Source organism: Molothrus aeneus, chromosome 13, assembly GCF_037042795.1.
Source record: "Molothrus aeneus isolate 106 chromosome 13, BPBGC_Maene_1.0, whole genome shotgun sequence".
Lineage (NCBI taxonomy): Eukaryota > Metazoa > Chordata > Aves > Passeriformes > Icteridae > Molothrus > Molothrus aeneus.
The window spans coordinates 961855-981502 of NC_089658.1; the positions used below are offsets into that span (position 1 = coordinate 961855).

Consider the following 19648-nt stretch of genomic DNA (forward strand, 5'->3'; position numbering starts at 1 on the left):
CCTTGAGCACTGCTGGGGAAAGTTAATGACTAGCTAGAATTTTGGAAGGATTTTCCTTCCGTTTCAAAAGCAAAACAAAAAATCTTCCCTTGTTCTTTGGCACAGCCTTGGATTCTGCACTGCATGTCACACTAAAGCATCTCTGGGATACTGCTGACCTGGCCTGGTAATGTCAGTGGGGTATTATTATCCAAAAAATTAACAACTGCAAGTTTTCATGAACTAGAACTGGGAATCTCTAAAAGGAGGCCAAGTGGTATAGAGTGATTTACTCAGAAAAAAAACCAAAACAAATCAGGAAAATAATTCAGTTATGATCAAAGCACGTTAGAGGCAGCCAATATCGAGAGAGAAAAATGCCAATAAGGCAGGCCACCTCAACAGACAGCTTATTAAATTCTCTGAAGCTAAATCCCTACAATCAGTTCACCTTTCCCTTCTTTTTTTTCCATCACAAAACAAAAAAGACTTTTTGACTGTTATAAGGACAGAGCTAAGATGTCAGTGGCTACAAATTAAAACCTTTAGTAAACTTAGCAAACACACTCCATATACAGCAACAGACAAGTGCAGCTCAGGTTCTGTACCTGAGGAAATTCTTGCTCATCTCCTAACAGCTGTTCTGAAGTAGGGATAGAAATTCTTCTCCAGCAATGAAGCCAATGAAGTATGATCCTGAAAGCAAAATTACAGCAGGGTAACAATGTATCTGCCAAAATAATGACCACTACTCACCCAGCCCTACCTACCATGAAAAATAGTTAATTCATCTTTTATCCAGAGTCATTTTCATTGGTGCTAAAATTTCTTATTTTTCTTAAACCATTTCCCAGTGCAGTTCTTGATTCCTTGCAGCTCTCTCCTGGTGTAACTGCACCCTGAGTTTTACCCTGCACTGAAGGGTCCTATCAGGGACATCAACAGAACCATCCAGGATGCTCAGTATTAAGCACACACATCAACTGTCACAGATCCAGCCTCTGCCAGGACAGCAGAACACCTCTAATGGTCAAGGGCTACTTTTGTGCTGCCAACATAGGACTGACCTAATCTGATCTCTGCCAGATTCACACTCATGAAAATCAGATCACTTCTTAAAAATACACCTGATTCCAGCAGAAAATTACAACATTAAGAGTGCTGAGTGGAAATGAAATCTCTAGATACAACTTTGTGGTTCGGTTTTTTAAAGACTCTCCAAGTGTAAGGCCTGCCTGGCCATTGATGGATGGGCAGGATTGCTAAGGGGCTGAAAGCACACCACCACTGCACATTGCTTTGTCCATTATTCCTCCAAGCACCAGCCCTGGAAAGGGCTGCTTTTGTGCTCTAACTGACTTCCATGTGCTATCTCAGAAGCTCTCTGACTCCACACAAGATGTCAGCGGTTCAGAGGATACTTCATTAGAGTTTTTAAAAGGCCTCTCTAACAAGCCAGGCAGTAAAGGACCCTTTGCTAACTTCTATAATAACAACACAAATGACTAACCAAACTCCTCCTGAAGATTACACAAATGAAGCAAGACTCAGAGAGAGGTTTCTGATATGCCCTAGTTTCCTTTGAGACCCATTTTATTTTATTTTTTAATATACAAAGGATTTAAGAGATGCTTTATGCTGACAGGTTTCTTACTTCAAGTAAAGTATTAGCAAAAGCTGTACTTTAGACTGTCTTATCAAATTTCAAGACTTCTTTCAAAGAAATAGTTTAAACCTTACCTTTCCGCCCTTAGTTAAAAGATGCAATGCAGCAGAGGCCTCTGATTTACATTTGGCACAGACTTTGGCAAAGTCATCTATTAGTTCATAAAAAGGCATTCTTTCCTACCTCTACATTTGAAGAGAAACTCTGAGGGGAAATCTTACTTTAAAGTATTCTTGTAATTCCACTACAGGAATAAAATAAACCCCATAATCAGTATTTCACAAGTCTTGGCCTTGGTTTTATCCTTGACTGTATCTAACAGACCTTGCTTCAGCGCCAAAACAGTCAGGCCAAGCTCTACTAATACATAATTTAAATTTTCCCAATGGTGTCTACAGTTTTGCATATATATTTATTTCAGAAGTGCATGGCATACACTTCTACATAACTATGGAAAAAATTCCTGTCTCACAGGTCAGGAGCTGGCAATGCTATTGAATACACATCAACAGCACTTTGCTCTATGGTCTGCCTCTGGGGTTTGATTTTTATTTTTCCTTCTGTCTTCTTTCAGCCATATTGTCAAAACTAGCTGCAGAGTTCCGGGCCATATATTCCCCATTCTTCACAGAAACCACCTCTTTGGACAAGCATGCCACTTTAAAAGATATTTATAAGTGTAATAAACTAATATTAAAGAAAAAGAAAAGGAGAGGGGGCTCTCTGTCCAACCTCCTTCTAGGGGTTATAATTTCCATCATCTCTGCATATTAAATATTTCAATACATTTGAAGAGTTGCAGAACTAAAGCACACAGACATATTGTTAATTAATGCTGTAAATACCCCACAGTCTGTATGAAATGAAACATTTGAAAAGAACAGCAGCCCCACAGTTTTTCACCCCATGATCACTACACCTGCCTCATTAATCTCCTGCACCCATGTGAAGTAAATACATAGTACAACTACAAACTAAAAATCAACAAAGCCTTTAAAATGGTTTAATTTGATTCTGCAAGGGAGGTTATCATAATCCAACTCTGCTTTCTCACATTCTGCTGGCAATTTCCCTCAGCTCAGTTTCCACACTAACTTTGTTCTCCATCTCACAATCTATCATGCTGTTATAATGCCAGCTCAAACGCTGTTTGTAACAGCGCAGCAATTTCTCTGAAGTTGCCAGCTTCATAGTGTGTTCCTTTAGAAGTGCACGGAAATTATTAGATTAAATTACAAATGAAAGACTCTGCAGTTGGTCATTATTACCAGGACATTCATGTACATTCAGTTGATCAGGAATTCTGACTTCTGTTCCTTTGCAGATCTTCTGTTTATACTCTGTTCTGCCAACTTACATGGGAAGTGAAATTGAAGACAACTGGAAAAGAGCTGTATTTTCCCCACAGTCACCAATATCCTCACAAGACAAGGCTTGACACCCACCTCCCCCATTCCCTACTGGCTTAGTGTCAAGAGATCCCCTAGAACCATTTTTAAAACCTCTGTGAATACGAGCACATCTCACAGACAGCAACTCCCTATTTAGGGAATTCACCAGAAAAGAAATTTGCTTTACAAAGCAAGACCTGCAACATCCCAGGCGTCCTCCCTGGTTTATAAGATTTCACATACCAGCATGGAACCAAACAATTAATACATCCAGAAATACCTGAAAACATTGATCATTCTGCAACTGGTGATCACAATAGGGTAAGCAGCAGGATCTTCAATTATCTCACTGCTGGGGGTATCATTTTCAGGAAGGTATTTCAAACCAATTTCTTGACCATACACTACCACTGAAAATATCTAGTAATTTTCTACAGGAATAGAGCTATTTGACCCAATTCCAATGCAGATAATTATATTATCTGTATCCAAAATCCCTCTGAGTGTTTCAATCAGGTATGGTATTCTTCACTTTCCGTTCTGATCTGCTTAGCACGGCTGAGCACCATTAAACAGCTGTCAGATTCCACACAAGAAGTGGCTGGATTTCAGTAATAAGCAAAATGGCTCCCAATAGTGTTTAAAACACCTGGGGATCTTTCCAAATGAACAGTGCAATGAGGCTAAACTATAGGATTAAACTGCTGTAAAATAAGCCCCACAATTTCTTCATGAAAATACACACCCCAATACACTTGGTCTCTGAAGAGCTCAGTTGTTGCCAAGAATGAAACATACCTAGATGAGACTTCAGATAACGGTATGAAGAATAATTCACAACCTTTACATTCAAGAAATTAGACAATTAACTCCTCCTGACACACAGCCCAAGCTGTTCTCATGTTTCTATCAGCACAGACCATCTACAACAGATATGCTGAAGTGCTAAACTGTGAGTCATTGAACAGAGCTCGCTGTTAGTTCAGCTATCACAAAATAAAATACCAGGCTCTTCTTCATTTTCAGTCCACAGAGGTTTTATAGAAAACATTTAAAGAAGAAGTGAGCTAACTGATTGTGAATACAGTTACTCAGAAGTGAAAAGAAGGTTTCTAATCATCAGACAGCAAAGCTGTAGAGGAGCCTCCTATCAGAACACCTGGACCAAAAAAACCCCCTAACAACCCTAAAAACGAAGTGTGATCTGTTTCTGACACCAAATATGCAGCAAGGGTCTAGTGACAGCAGGGGACTCAGACTCTGCTCTGCAGGGCCCTCCTCTGCACACCTGCAAGAATCTGTGCAGGTAAGGATGTGTGACCTGTCTGCCAGCTGTGAGAACCAATAAAACCAACAGCTCTGTACAGTGTATTTCCAAAGGGATTATCAGGGCTACAAAGGCAGCCCCAGCAATAGGTGAAATGCAAAATACTTGAAAAAAGAGTCAAACAAGACAGCAGAAATCTGCATATGAAGTGTGGATGCTTCCACACATGCAGGAAGTTTCTTCAACACTTTTCCCACCAGAACTTCCTCTTCTGCCAAAACCACGTAAAACTGCAGAACCTCCTCAGCAAACTCAGGTCCAGGTAAAAGTGTGACAAAGAAAAATAATTCAGCCTCTCTTGGGAAGCAGACACTGCTCCCCACTCCAGCATCCCACCCAAAGGCCCTGGGCTGCCAGGCAGGCTCTTGCCAGGACGGACAGACAGACAGCTGAGGGGTGACAGCTGCCTTGCAGCACGGCAATGGAAGGGCCTGAGTCAAGTGCATTGGTGCATTCTGACAGCCCCTGTGAACTACCTGGGCCCAGCATTCCCCTTTGCCTGCTGCAGAAACAGCTGTGTGACAGCAGCTGCAGCTGCCACTGCAGCCCCTCTGCTCCCCGAGCAGCAGCGAGAAGCACAGAGCCTGCGAGCAACCCCCAAGCTGCACAGCACCACACTCCCAGTGCATTTAGATATACTCCAAATTCGAATTTATTCTCATTTTTTCCAACAAGTGCCTGTCACTGAAAACACACTCTTAAAAATATTTCAGTAAAAATGGATCACCTATTCACAAATTAATTTCAAGAGTGATACAGATATCGCAGTAATTTAAAACGAGGTTGGGTTTTCTCCTCTTTTCACTGGGATAGCTCTCAGATTAAACCCAGCAAAATTGACTGAGTCATTTCAGGTTTTCCCCAACACGTATTTTTGTAGCTTAAAAACAAATATCAGAAGGGAAAAAGAAAAAAAAAAAAAAAATGAATCTCCCAAAGCTGAAATTGCTCTTTCCATTCGGATGCAGTGCTATACCCAAACTGAAATTGTCACACAGCCCGTTAATCTCCATTACAAACTATGTTCTTTATTTAGTAAAATTACAGCATTTGGTTGAATGATAACAGTATTTACATACTGGTTTATGAGCTCCTGAGATGTTTCTCAAGCAAATAAAATAAGAGAATAGGTTACGGTTTATTGGAATAAGAGAACTGCATTGTTCCTAGGAGAACAACATACTGCTGCTATTATTGCTCCTATGCTACAAATGTTTAAAACAATGCTGTACTTTAAAGGATTCAAAGCACATATCATCTACCAAAATAGGACTAAATCAGTGGTGCATGCAGAATAGTCCCCAGTGATAACAAAGACAACCCAAAGAATCTACAGAAAGCATTCAAATTTACAAAATTCAAAGAGTCCTCCTGAAAACAACTTGCAAAATTTCATATTGTGGCTATGCTCTGTAGAATAGAATTCCAGAAATTGATAAAATCTAGGGGGAAAAAGGTATTTGTAAAGAAAAGAACACTACAAACCTATTGTTGTCACTATTAATTATATTACATCCCTACTTGTGGAGCATCACCCAAATTTTAAAAAAAGCACAAAAGCAACATGTCATAATCTACCAGTAGAGACAGGATCAGGATAAACAGATGACATCCAAAGGGCTCTGGAAAACAGCAAATACACCCAGAACCTCAACAGCAAGAAAAGAATAACAAGCACCTACGTAGCTGCAGTTTTCAATTAATAAATATTAAGCATCATGTAAGTATTTGCACATAGCATCATCCAGTGATGGAACAGCTGTCTTAAATATTTTTCAGCAAGACATCCTCTCTTGACTTACCTCTGAGACCAAGAGCTCAGCTCCATACAAACTAAGCACTTTCTAGCAGATTTAAAAGCTTTTTATGTACTGTGCTTTCTAATGAGCCAGTAGTTCTCTACTAAAATAGAGTTTATTCAATTACAACTATTTCTAGGGGGACTAATAGAATATTAAGCCTGAGACTGCAGCATGGGTAGAGCTCCATGGACATCCAAGCCTGCAAAGTGAAAGAAATGTCAATAAAAGCCAGAGTCCAGGGCCAGGGAAGCATTCCTTCTACCAAGCATGGCAAACCACAAACCCTTGTTGCAGAACACACACACACACACACACACTCAGACTGAAATCCAACCTGCTGGTCAGTGACTGGTCTTCAGAAAATTTTAACAACTACTGTCAGCAGTAAAAACATGCCTGTGGGGGAAAACCAGGCCTTTTAATCCATTTCTGCTTTTTCCAGTATGGTGACAATTCCCTAACAATCAGTTTTAATATCAGACTGCAGGGAATTTTTTGAAGCCTGCAAGTATGCATGCATGCCCCCACATACTAAATATATCACATAACAATTCCCCATTTGAAAAGTGCTTTTGGTAACTCAGAATTTATGTTTTCAAGTTAAGTATTCTACGCAGCAACAAAACCAGCATAACCTCTGCAAAATAAAAACCAGGTTATGTAAGGATCTGGCGGTAGAGACAGGTTTGCATATCAAGCAATAAAGTATTTTGAAGTTATAATATTATAATAACTAAAGCTTCACTTAAGAATTTATTCCACAGCAAACTTTCCCCAATTCTCTATCCACAGTCCTCTCTTTAATTTTGTTTTCCTCATTCCTTATGTACACTGCTTATTATAAATCCTGATGTATCAAAGCAGCTTTGCAATGTATGCTGCTATGAAAATTAAGGATATGAAACAAATATATGTAGTGTTTTCCAAGTCAAAAATAAGATTTTTTACACTTAGACAGGTGTATAAATGTGTACATATACCTAAATATCTGTGTATTTGTATCTATCCTCCACACAGCTCTCATAAGTGTCCAGAGCTGCCTGCTTACAACACATGGCAGAATTGAGACCCAAACAAGTAAATTTCTGAACTCAATACATAGCTGAACATATGAGCTTGAAAGGTAACAGTTCTAAAAATAATTTCACCTTTACTAGTCACACATTAAGGTCACATTGTTGCCATAAGATATAAAGGACCCTATTAGAAACCAAAAGGCAAGAAGTCAAGTGCTATTTCAATAGCTTAAAAAAATGTCAAAACCCCAAACCTACAAGTCTACAGGGACCCCTTACACCTAATCCATCCATCAAGTCCTGACTTCAAGGAGGCCAAAGTGTTGTCATTGTCATGTTTTCCTGTGTGGTTCTGTACCTCCAGGTTTTAACTATTAGAAAGGCACAACCAGCTGGTGTATACTGTATAGATTGTATAGGTCAATTTACTTCCAATACACTAATTTATGCAACATTAGCACAGAATGCCAGCCACAATTCCCTTACTGTTTGCACTCTAGGAGTAGACTTGTATTTTCTGCCAACTCCATTACATCATCCGAAAAAACCCAAACACTCTTTTTTTTTTTTTTTTTTTTTTTCCCCAAATCCCTGCCACTCTTCTTTTCCTTCTCCCCTGTCCCTTCCCAAACCACACGGCAATTCCTGCCGGGAGCTTTATTTCTCCGTGCAGCCCGCAGAGCCCCGGCGCGCAGGGCTCTGGCCATTGTGTTGCCGGGGATGCCTCCCTCCATCACTGACCTTCGCTTTCCCACTCAGACTGTTACATAACGCAGTGCCTGCCTGCGTGCGGCGGCTGCGAGCCCGGGCGAGCGGCGGCGTGTGCCGGGCCCCTGCTCCTGCCCCTTCCCCAGCGAGGCCCGGGCCAGGGGGGACATGTGGGTCAGCAGGTTAGCAGGAGCAGAGCCCCAACAATTCGGGACCGCCGGGGAAACACTCTCAGCGCCGGAGCCTCCCGGGCTTCCCAGCACCGCCCCCCCCCGCTCCTTTTCGCATCCATAGAGAAGCGACAGCCGAGTGTTACATAATTGATGGGATCCCAAAGTTGCCCCCCTCCCCAAAGGCGGCGGGGCCGGCTGCCGGCTGCCTCCCGCCGGCCCCGCGCCCCGGCAGCACCATCTGCCCGCGCCGCGGAGCGCTGGGCCGGAGAGCCGGGAGGGGGGGCGTTGTGTAACACCCGCCAACTACGGCCGGCTCCGCAAACATCCAGAAAACTCCCCGACAAATTAAGGAAATTTTCTCCAGTGTTTCTGATTAACCTCGTTACATAAGGCGCTTGCATTCCAAATCCACTCTCGCAAGCTCTAAATATACCCCGCGCAGCCAAACGCTCCCTGCGCACACGCCCGTGGCCACCCGGCCTCCTCCGGCCGAGCCCGCTCCTCCTCGCCTCGGCATCCGCCGAACGGCGCGCTCCCTGCTCGCAAATCGCCTCTAATTAAATGTTTCGGCGTGTGACATCTCGATGGCTTTTACTGTACGCGGATTCCCTGAGTGGGAAGCTGCCTGGGAAGGGGGGGTGTGGCCAAAAGGGGAAAAATACTGTAAAACACAAGCCAACACATGATCAGCCATATTCCAACCTACAACCCGAACCCCCTCCGTCCGAGCAGAGACGGTCTCGCCACCGCCGGCGGCCGGGCATCGCTGCCCTGCCCTGCCGGCGGCTGCCGAGGGGGCTGCGCTCCCGCCGGGCACGTACTTTTCTCCGCCCGTCATTTCTTTCAACAGCCGTGTGTATTATTACATAGCGTTATTTAATTCATTTTTACCCAGCACCGAGGGATTTTACCGAGCGAAGCCTCTCTAGCGCGCTCCCCCTCTTGTAGGAGCAACGCTTCATAAATTATTTACAAGTAATTAAAGCCGCAGCCTCCTCCCTCTCGCACGTCTCGGCAAAACTCCGGCGGCGTTTGAAGCCGGGCCGCGCTCGGTGGCCGCGGCGGGAGCAGCCGGCCCCGCACGGCCCCGCACGGCCCCGCTCCGCTCCGCCCGGCAGCGCGCAGCTCTCCCGCCGCCGGCGCGGCTCGGGCGCTACCGCGGCTGACGCTAAACTTCACCGCCCTGAGCACCTCCAGAGCCGACCCGCACGACTCCGGGGCGCAACCTGAGGCAGGAGGGCTTTGACAGCTGGCGGCGGAAAAGGGGGGCTGGTTTGCTCGCAGCGTTTTATTCGGGGGCCGGCGGAGTGCGGTAAGGGAACACCCGGGCGCACGGAGACCCTCTGCGAAGTTGGGCACCTCAACAACAGCAGCTACGAGATCATCCGCTCCGCGATGAAATAATTTTTAAGATACACTTAAATGAATTAAGGGAAAACAGCGCGCAACAGAGTGAATAAGTCACCCGCAAACCGCAAATCTCCTGTTTAATCACAGATCCCCCATTCACAACAAGCCACAGCACACCAGTTGAGAAACTGTCAAAAGAAGACAGACGAGGGGGAGAAAAAAGGGGGGGAGGAAGGACACTGCAGCTTTAAAAGTTTGTTCCCTTGAATCCCAATACTCCTGCTGTTGCTTTATATATTTATAAAATTATGTAATTTCAGGGGCACAGTACCCATCCGGATACCACAGGCAATAAACGAGAGGGACAGGAAAGCACCAAACACCGCTCAATATTTTCATTGCATTTGTCCCTCCTCCTGCAGCAATTAAAAGAAGCTATAAAAGTTTGCAAGGTTTTGCAGGGGGTACAAGCCCGGCTTGTTTGCGTGCGCGGCTTCAACAAGCACGAGCAATAAACCAGGGGATTAAATTGCTGCATTTCCCCCTTCTCTCTTACCCCCCTCTTCCTATTCCCACCCACCCCCGATCCCACTCCCCCGGCCCCCTCCCCCTTCCCCAAGTCTCCCTACCTCTGCTGCTGCTGCTGCTGCTGGAGTAGCTCTGCCTGCGGACGGGAGCCGGCGCATCGCTTTTCCGGGCAGGCTCCAGGTTCACCGGGGTGTCCCTGGCGCCGGCGGCCGCCTCGGAGACGCTGCTGCCCGGCTCACTGGCTGCTGGATCGGGGGCTGCCGGAGCCGACTCCATGTTTTTCCCAATGTAGATCGCTTGGAGATGGCGAGCTCCTACACTCCCTCTATCTTCTGTTTCCAGCGCAACTCTATGGTAGGAAAGCAGAAGGGAGAGAGCGAGCGTGATCCAGATGGGATGTGAGCTTGCCTGGCTGTGACCACAAGCAGCGCTAGCGAGAGCTGCACACCCCCCCGCCCCCGCACCCCCCGCGCTCCGCCGCCAGCCCCGCGCCCCACGCCCGGCACCGCCGCCCTCCGCCCGGCCCCGGGACCCGCGCCCGCCGGCAGCGCCCGGCTCCGCGAGGGGCGGCGGCCGCGGGGTCCCTGCGGCCCCCGAGCGGGGCCGGGGCCGCAGAAGGTGCTGCCATTGCCCAGGGCGGGCGGAGAGCCAGCCCGACCTCCGCCCGGGCCGGCACCGACGGCTCGGTGAGATGGTGGGGCCCGGCCGGCAGGGCCAGCGGGCCCGCCAGGAGCTCCCCTCTGCAGCCCCGGTACCGGCGGGAAGAGCTTCCACGCAGGGCTGTCTTCCCTCCCCCATGACTGTTTCAGCTGAAGCCGCATCAGAAGATGCCAGCTGTATTAAGCGTCTCAAGACCCACATGTTTAGCAGCCACGCAGCCGGAGAAGGCAACATTTCAGACAATACCTCTCTCTCAATGAAGTGCGCTTTGACATAGAACAAAAGGTGACTAGCAAGGTGCCAGAAAACCTCCAGATCTGGGCTGACTTCTGCAAGCACCCTTGTGCAGTTCACAGTCTCGGTAATGGTCCATTCCTTGTCCACTGCCTGATGTTAAAATCCAGTAACAGCTGCCACAAACACACCCTGGAGAACACATCTCTCCTGTACAACAGAGGCCATGTTTCCTGCAGCCCCACTGCCTCCTGCACAGAAGGTGCTAAAGCTGCCTGCTCTGACTGCTCTGACTAGCAGCATATCCCGAGTAGACCAAATCATGATATTTTTACTGAAAGCGGTTCAAGCTTTTTCCAAATGGCACTTGATCATGTGCAAGCAGCTGATATGCTACCTTCTGCCAACCAGGACTGCTGCTGCAGCTTTCAACACTGGTGGTGCTGGTACCTGATGAAACTTTTAGGTAAACCTTGGGCAGTTCCATATTCTGCAGTACGATCACCAGTACTGCACTGCTCTCCCACAAATGGTGGCTGCTCAAACAGCTGTGAAACGTACCATGAGTACTACTTGCCCCTGGAGCCTGTCCACAAATTGGATTACATCTTGCACTGCTGGTAGTCCTTTTGGTGGAAGGGTAGGATCTTGGGTCTGTTGATTTGGAAATCCTGAAGTTCCAATTACCCGCGTCTGGAAAACAAACACCACAACAGTTTTGATTATCTCTTGTCTGCTTCCATCTGAGAGGAATGGGCAGCGATTGCAGAAAACAGAGTGACATTAAAAAATTATTCTGCATTCACTTTCAGAGCATAAATAAATTTGGGATGATCAGAGCTGGGCTCACAGACCTGGCCCACTGAGTAAAACCAGGTCTTGTCCTTTGTCATTAAGTACTGGGTTAGGGCAGGTCTGGGAGCACACAGTATGGACAAAAAAGGAGACCAGGTTTTTCACCAGCATCGAGTCAAAGGGTGTCAAGCTGGATGGAAGCTGTTCCTAGAGAGCAGCCTGAGAAGGAGAGAGAGTGGAAGTGGACAAGGGAAGCACAGGTTGCTCCCCAGGACCCATGTGGAGACTGTGAGCATCCCTGGAACACACTGGCACAGGCAGGGGGCACAGGCTTTGGTCTCTCCAGAATCTGCAGAGGGCAGCAAGGTGGTCCTTCCCTGATGCAAGGTTGGTGCATTAGAGCTGCAATTTCCTGCAAAGCCTCTCCCTTTACTTTTTGCTAATTGGCAGCCTCCAAACACAAGTAAGAATTATGTGATCTGTGGAAACCAAGCTGCCTGTTAGCCCGAGAGAAAGCTTATCCCTCCCTCCTCAGATGGGGGTTTTAGCAGGCTGACCAGGCAGTGTGTGTTGGGAAACTTGCCCAGCTAATAAAAAAAAGAACTTCATTCCTCGAAGCTGCCAGACCACTGCCTTTCACCAGTGCTGGCAACAACTGGACTACTTGCCACAGTAAGGATTATTCACGTGAGTGTTTGCAGGACTGCTTGTAGTATTGCAGCTACTTCAAATTATCAGAGAGTGGGGTTTTTCTCCTTCTATCTGTTAAAGGCTGCTGACATTTTGTACACCTACCTTTGTTATACAATTGTCATTTATTGCATCTTTTTCCCTATTTTCTAAATTGAAACAATTTTTCAATTTACTTAGAAGAGAAAGACGGAAACACTGAAGGCTACAATAGGATAACACAGTAGATCTTTTTTTTCAAAGTAAATTGTGAGGGAGGGGAAATCACAGGAGTAAGCCCAAATGCTTAGAACATCTGAATTAATGGAGAAGAAAAATTAATTTTATGTTGTTTCACAACATCTCTCTCATAAATCATCAGCAATTAGAACCAGCTAAAGCAGGATAAATTTGTAGCATGTTTGTAGAGGCCACAATCTAGGAGCACCTACACAAGGAAAAAGACAAAGCTGCTTTGCTCTAGCAAAAAGAGAGGCTGCCCACAAACTGAAAGCACCATGAACAAAGGAAATAGGTACCAGTTCACTTGAGATTTATATAATGAATGAAAACCATCACAACTTTTATCCAAAGCTCCCTCTCCATGAAGCTGTTCTGCTAAGACATTTCCTGGGTATAGAAAAGGTCTTCCTCGTTCTTCAGTCTATTTCTAGCTTCCAATCCCTACCAAGATGGTTCATTAACTTTGATCACTAAGCTTGTTTCAACAAGTGAGATGGCACTAGCAGCAAAGACAGGTATGCTGAGAAACTTGAGGATAAATGTTTCGTTAGATGAGAGAGGGCTTTAGAAATTGCTGCAGACATTACCTGCAACAGATCCTACTAGAACTATCAGTAATGGAATAAAAAGAGACAAGTATCACCAAACATCTCCTATTGACTTAGCTATTTTCATGTAGATACAATGATTAATATTTTTAAAAATTCTAATTTAAAAAGTCACATAAATCTTACATGATTCTGCAGTAGAGGAGGTATAAAGATCATCTGGACGCTTTTTCAGTGGCAGAGGAAGGTGCCAGAAGAGCTGTAATCACACAGCCACCAGACACACAGAAAGCAATTCTTGGGCAGGCAGGCAGGAGGTAGAGAGCACATAAATGTGTGCAACAAAACCTCAGCTCACACAGGAACAGCACCCAGCATTCTGTTCTCTGCCTACCAAGGTGCAAGCCTGCTTTGACCCTGAGTCACTAAAGGTCTTCTACACACACAACCAATCCAGCTGTTCAAATCCCCCCCTCCAAAAAGAATGCCAAAGCACACTCCTGACCCAGGAGTTACCTGAAACCACAGAATAAATAGCTCAAGTGGGAAGGGACCCATAAGGACCACCAAGTCCAACTCCCTGCTCCTCACAGGACAGGACCAACACTAAATCCTGGGCCTAAGAGCATCTTCTTTAACAACAGCCCATGTTCTGGGGCCTGGCCTACCCCTGGCCACACCAACCCATGTCCAAGGGGGCTGTCCAGCCTTCCTAGGGAGCTTTGGTAGCTCCAGTCTAGCATTGTGCAGAACTCATTGATGCAGAGATCAATAACCACGAGGGCAAAGCTTGAATAACAAGGCAGAGTTACAGCTGTGCCTCCTCTACAACAGGTTGCTAAGAGTAAGGCACTTTTCCTTCCATTGGACACATCCCTGTGGTTTTAATGTCTTTGCAGGAAAAAATAAAAAAAAATCAGAGATTGAAGACATTCAGAAGAGCAAGTAGGACACCAAGGAGGTCCTCAGTACAGTTCTGATGTCATCATACTTATATACCAATACTCAAAGAAGTGTTTAAAATATATACATCTATTCTTTGCAACTGCATTCTGCAGCCTATCTTTTAATGGTTCACAAAACTTTAGTTAATTAAATTTTACAGTAGGACAAGAAACTGCTTCCACTGGAAACACATACAGCAGCCTCCTCAAAATTATGCAACCCATTAAGCTTCAGCAAAAACAGGCAGACTGGTAAACTACAGGTATGGGACCTGAATATTTGGCAGTAATTAAATTAAACACTACCTGAACAGCATTCTCTCATATCCTAGATGAAAACAAAATAAAAAATAATAGGAAAGAAATAAGACAACTGTGCTGGAGGCACTTAGACTGGATGCAGCTTCAGTGGACCCTTTCCCACAACCTTTATCTCTAAGCAAAGTGGAAAGCTCATCAAACAGTTGCTGGAATTTGCACTCACAGACATAATTTTGTTTGTTTTAAAGACTGAGGAGCATTTGTTAAGCAGCTAGCACAGCACAGATTCAGTGGAATCTCCTTCTTCCTGCTGTAAACTCATCGTGTAAACTATGAGCTGCTTTTCATTGTTTGTTAAGCCTTCATTTCCACTCTCCTCTCTGCCATTTGGATTCGTTGCTTATTGGATTTTCTGTTTCTGAAAGAAAGTGGAGAAGCACACAACATACAAAGTAAAGAATCCTTTGTGCTTATCTGTACAGCACAATGTCCACAATCAGCATCTCCTGATAGAGAGTAGCACAGGTCAGTTTTTAAAAATGGAAGACTTTCTGTGAGTGAATTAAGGTAAAAGGCCCAAAGATATCCACCTCTCTCAGCAAGCTGTTTTTGCTGCTGTTTTCTTGCAGATTGTTTAAAAAGTTATTGAATATTTCCCTTTAGCCAGATGAAGACTTTTCTTGCTTTCCATACACTTGCAGACAACTTCTTCCTCCCACAAAGGTAAGCTAATTGAATTACAGGAGCAACTCAGCCTGCCCATGTTCTCTGGAGAGTTGAAGGGAAACAGAGAAGAGAAAAATCTGATCCACAGATACATTTTTGTTCTCAAGAAAATGGAAGATTGGTTTTTTTAGTGAAGATCAGTAAATGAGATGCCATTTCTGAAACCTTGGATCACTTCAGTCCAAAGTGGGTATGGTTGATTTCTCATTAGCTCTTGCTTCAGCACTGCCTTCTTCACTGTGTTTTTACTCAAGAGCTGTTTCCTCAAATACCACATTTATTATAGAATTCATCCATAATATCAGACTGATAACTCACACTTGTGCAAAAAGACATGCCTCTCTAAAAGTAATAATAGGTTAAAAGCAGGTTAAAGCAAGGAGAAAAAAAATAGCTTGTCCTTGCTAAAATAAATATTCTTATGAATATTGTCTAAATGATAATTTTGTACATGCCTTCATACATCTGTGTCATTCTCCCAACAAATTTCCACCAGCAACCTCAGCATTTCCAACAGCACACCTTCCAAAAGGTGGGGAAGTTCTGGTACAAACTCTGTCCCTTCCAGTCCACCCCAACCCAGGATCCCACCAACATTCTGGAAGGGGCTGCAAAGCTCTCCCTGGTTTCCCACTGCAACAGCAAGGAGCTGCACCTGTACCCATTCTGATTTGCCTTCTTTTTCTCCAGGTCACAGAACTTGATCTTCTAGCTTAGAAACACCAAAATTACCTTCATTGTACATGGAACAAAAAAATTACACAACCCATCAGTATAATCAAGCAGGCCAAATACACAGCAGAGACATTACAGCTTAGATGAGCATTAAAATTGAATTATGCCAAAAATTCTGAAGAGAAAGTAGTAATTTTATTTTAAATAGTCAGGTTTTACATAATTTGAAGCCTCATTTGATTTATTTAAACACTGTATCTAGTAAAATATTTTTATTTCAATGAAAATGGAAAGCTGTCTGCTGCATGCAAAGGTCAACTTGTATTAAAGAAAACATATTCTGCTGCCTGCTTTAACTCTTTGAGAGCTTCAAGCTCCACAGTAGAACAGTTTGTGTCTTTTATAATAGTTATTAAGTCCAAAATTTTATATATTTTATACAGACTAGGGAGATTAATATGAAGCTTTCAGTATTATGCTGAAAAAAGAATTCTTGGAAGAGGAATTTCATAGTGAAAATATTCCAGTGTGTTAATGGAACACAGGTATAGTAAGAAGAGATCTGTTTTTCTCTGTTTGGAGATGAGAGGGAAGAGGGCAGAACAATTTCACTTTCACAACTGACAATTCTAATACTGTAAAAACAAATTTGGTTATTGTTAGAGATGTCTTCATGTTCTATAAAGCACTGAAACCCAAAATAAGCCTTGCAATTTTTCAGCTTTTTTTCATCTGATGAAAAATAAGTACCTTATAACCAAACAAAATATTTAGTTAGATTTGAAATTAAAAGATGTGGTTTGTGCCTTGATTTTTTAACATGCTCATAAAAGTGATTAGATGCGTTCCAAAGTAAAACAATATTTTCTGTAAAAAACCAAACAAAACCAGCAAAACCCAAACCAAATTCCTGAAACACTTTTAAAAAGGAACATCAAGGTCTTGCCTATTTTCCAATTTCTTCTTCTTCAGTTGAATAAATCAATCAGCAATTAGAGTTGATTAAATTGATCCAACCATGGATTTTTCTAGCTGAAAAAGTTCCTCCATTGGGGTCCAGCTCTGGGGAGCTGTGTGGTTCCTTTGGGCACTGAACATGGGGATCCTTACACATTATCAAGGCCACAAGTGCACACAGGCTGCTCAGGAACAGCCACGAGAGAGATCCTCAGTGTCTGGAATGAGGAGCCTCAGCCATCCTCAAATCAAATTTCAGCCTAAGGAGGCCCAGCAATGAAAAACCCCAGCTCTCTATTTCTGAATCTCTCCAGGCCTGTGAATGCAGCCCTGACTGAGACTGCTAATGCATCTCTCCTCTTTTCCTTTTTGAATGATTCATCATTTTTCTTTAAAAGAAAGCCATTATCTCAAAGCAAAAACGGGCTATGTAAAATATCCTCACAAATGTATTTGCACACACTATATGCTCTCATTTAGAAAAAAATTGCCTTACAGGTTTCATGTAAAAATAGAAAGCTCTTTCCTACACAAAGTTTGTTTTAGTAGTTGAGGTTTGAATCTTGTGACTGCGAGACTTCATGATAACCCACACAGTTATTTGGAAGTTTAAAGCAAAAGTAAAACCTGCTGTACTCCATGGATTCTTAGAGTACTCTTCCATTCCAGCTTGTCACTTAGGGTAAATTTTTTGTTACATTTCTTTCTCTCTTTACTACCTCCCCTAATATGTAGGATTTCTTCTTAATTCCTCAATGCAATCCTTGTTGCTATTGCAGAGATTTAACAACCATTTGAAAATGACATAAAGCAGAAACTCAGGCAAAACTACCAAAGATTAAAAAAAGAAAAAATAAATTTATGAAAGTAAAATCCTAGGTGGTGAATAATTAACATGAAAATCAGCCTGCTTACAGAAACGATATATATATATTTAATATTTTATATATTTCATTATTTATATCTTTTAATATTTATTGATCTTAATTTTTTCCCACATGCTTCATGGCAGTGTTACCCTATGGACATAGTAACAAAGTCCACAGGACTTTTCCCAGATTCTTTCTGCAGTTTCCACCATGTTTCATCCCTGCAGGCCTGCCACTACTCACCCAAAGTATTCAACACAGATTTCACAGTGTGCTTGTTATCACCTGAGCATAATGGCACTCATCTGCCTCCAACTCAAGGAGAGAAGGAAATAATTCAATATTTACAGCACTGGCTTTACACTAATACAATTTTTCTTTAAGTTTTCTATAACCTTTCTAAGGCACTGATATTTTCCTGGTGCATGTACCAGTGAACACTACTGCTGCCTCCCCTCCTCTGAGACTCACAGCTTCCCAAGTTCTTTATTGTGATTTTCAATTGCCATAAGGAACCAAGAGATCAGAGAACAATTTTCAAAGGAACAACAAGTGGTTCACTTTAAAGATAATTCCTAACGTTTGTGGCTTTTCATAAATCAATACAAGCAGGCAAGAACAACACAGCAGCTCTACTTTAGAATTTCTGATTGTCTGAATGTAAAACTGTCCTACTAACAAATGTTCTCTTTAAACTATCTTTCTTTCCCTATTGCTGTGAAATTTGTCTGAGAAATTGTTTGAAATCAATTGGTTTAGAATTTGAGAGCCAAAAGATTTATATTTCTCATAAAAAACAAAAGCCAACCTGAAATACTTAATATCCAGTTTTCCACTGAGAATTTGAAGCTTTCCCTACTTTCTATCCACACCTCAAAAAATGCCAAAATCTAACAAAAGCAGGAGAAAGAGGTTTAATGAATAAGGAACAATTATCAGGGCTTTTAATACTAGTACTTTATGCCCCTCTGCATCAAGCAGATACATGATTTTCCAAAATGAATGGTATTAGCTATTCTATCACTTCAGGTTCACAAATGCAGGAGAGCAACTTCTCACTTCAGATTAAGAACCCCTTAAATACTTTTCCACCTCAGAATCTTCCAGCTACATTATGGAGTCTTGTGTCCTTCCATCTGGCATGCTGGGCCCCTGCCTGGGCAGCTCTGGGCTTATGTTCCAACACCCCAAAATATCAAAATTTAGGAATATCCTTTGCATTGGTGCAAAACAGTAGAAGCTTCATGTGATATAAAGTTTACATTCCTTCTCATCTCATCTCATAACTCTATTCCATGGGGACATCCTTATCAAGGAATAGATTCTTGGCCTAGGATGCTGAAATTAAAAATTCCTTACTAATTAATTTTTAGTTGGCACAAATCAGAGTCTTTTTAAGTTCAGTAGGAACTGTAAGTCTATTCTCCTTGTTTAACCACTTATAATTAAAGATAAATAAATAGCTCAGCTCTGTTTTTTCCCCAGATGAACGTACTGATTACCACAGTAGGTTTTTTCTGCAGAACTTCAGTCTGGGGATGTGAGATTTTTAAGAATCCAACTCTCCAAATGCTTTCCCCTGAGAGAGGCAGGGATGGGGGAGGTGAATAGTTCTGAAAGGATCATAAAAACTTTCCAGCAATATTTTTTAAAAGCCCATGGTTGTAAAGATGGAATAGTTGTTTAAATGACCATGCTCGCATACAATGCCTTTATAAGCACATTTTGCACACTCTGGACACACAGACACAGGACAACCACACATTTAGTCAAGACTTTGTCTATCAGGTATTCAGAGTTATGTGCCCCTTTTGGCTACACACAGTTAATAGAATGTGTACTTCAGGCTGCATGGGCCAGCAGATCATCCAGAAAGCAAAAACCTCAGGGTCAATGGATTTACACATATTTATACATGGAAGGACTGGGGGCTTGGAGAAGTAAGACTTGGAAAAGAATATAACTAATGAAGAGTAAAACTAATAAAGTACTTTACATGATACATGCATAAGTGTTTTGCTGAACTCAGACCTCATAAATACCAGGAACAGGGTCTTTAGTATTCTGGGTTGAAAATGGACTATTAAACCACAATATTTTTAACTTAGTAAAGCCTCCTCCTGAGGA

General features: G+C 43.1%; 1 protein-coding gene across 1 annotated transcript in view; it reads right to left on the minus strand.

Moving 5' to 3' along the window:
• The window catches only part of RORA (RAR related orphan receptor A), a 352398-nt gene extending 342141 nt beyond the window's left edge, over window positions 1-10257 (minus strand). The window contains exon 1 of the mRNA XM_066558776.1: window positions 10042-10257. Coding sequence (XP_066414873.1) covers window positions 10042-10216 — 175 coding nt within the window. The 5' untranslated portion in view covers window positions 10217-10257. The remainder of the gene's footprint in view (window positions 1-10041) is intronic.
• Between the last annotated feature and the right edge of the window lie 9391 nt (window positions 10258-19648).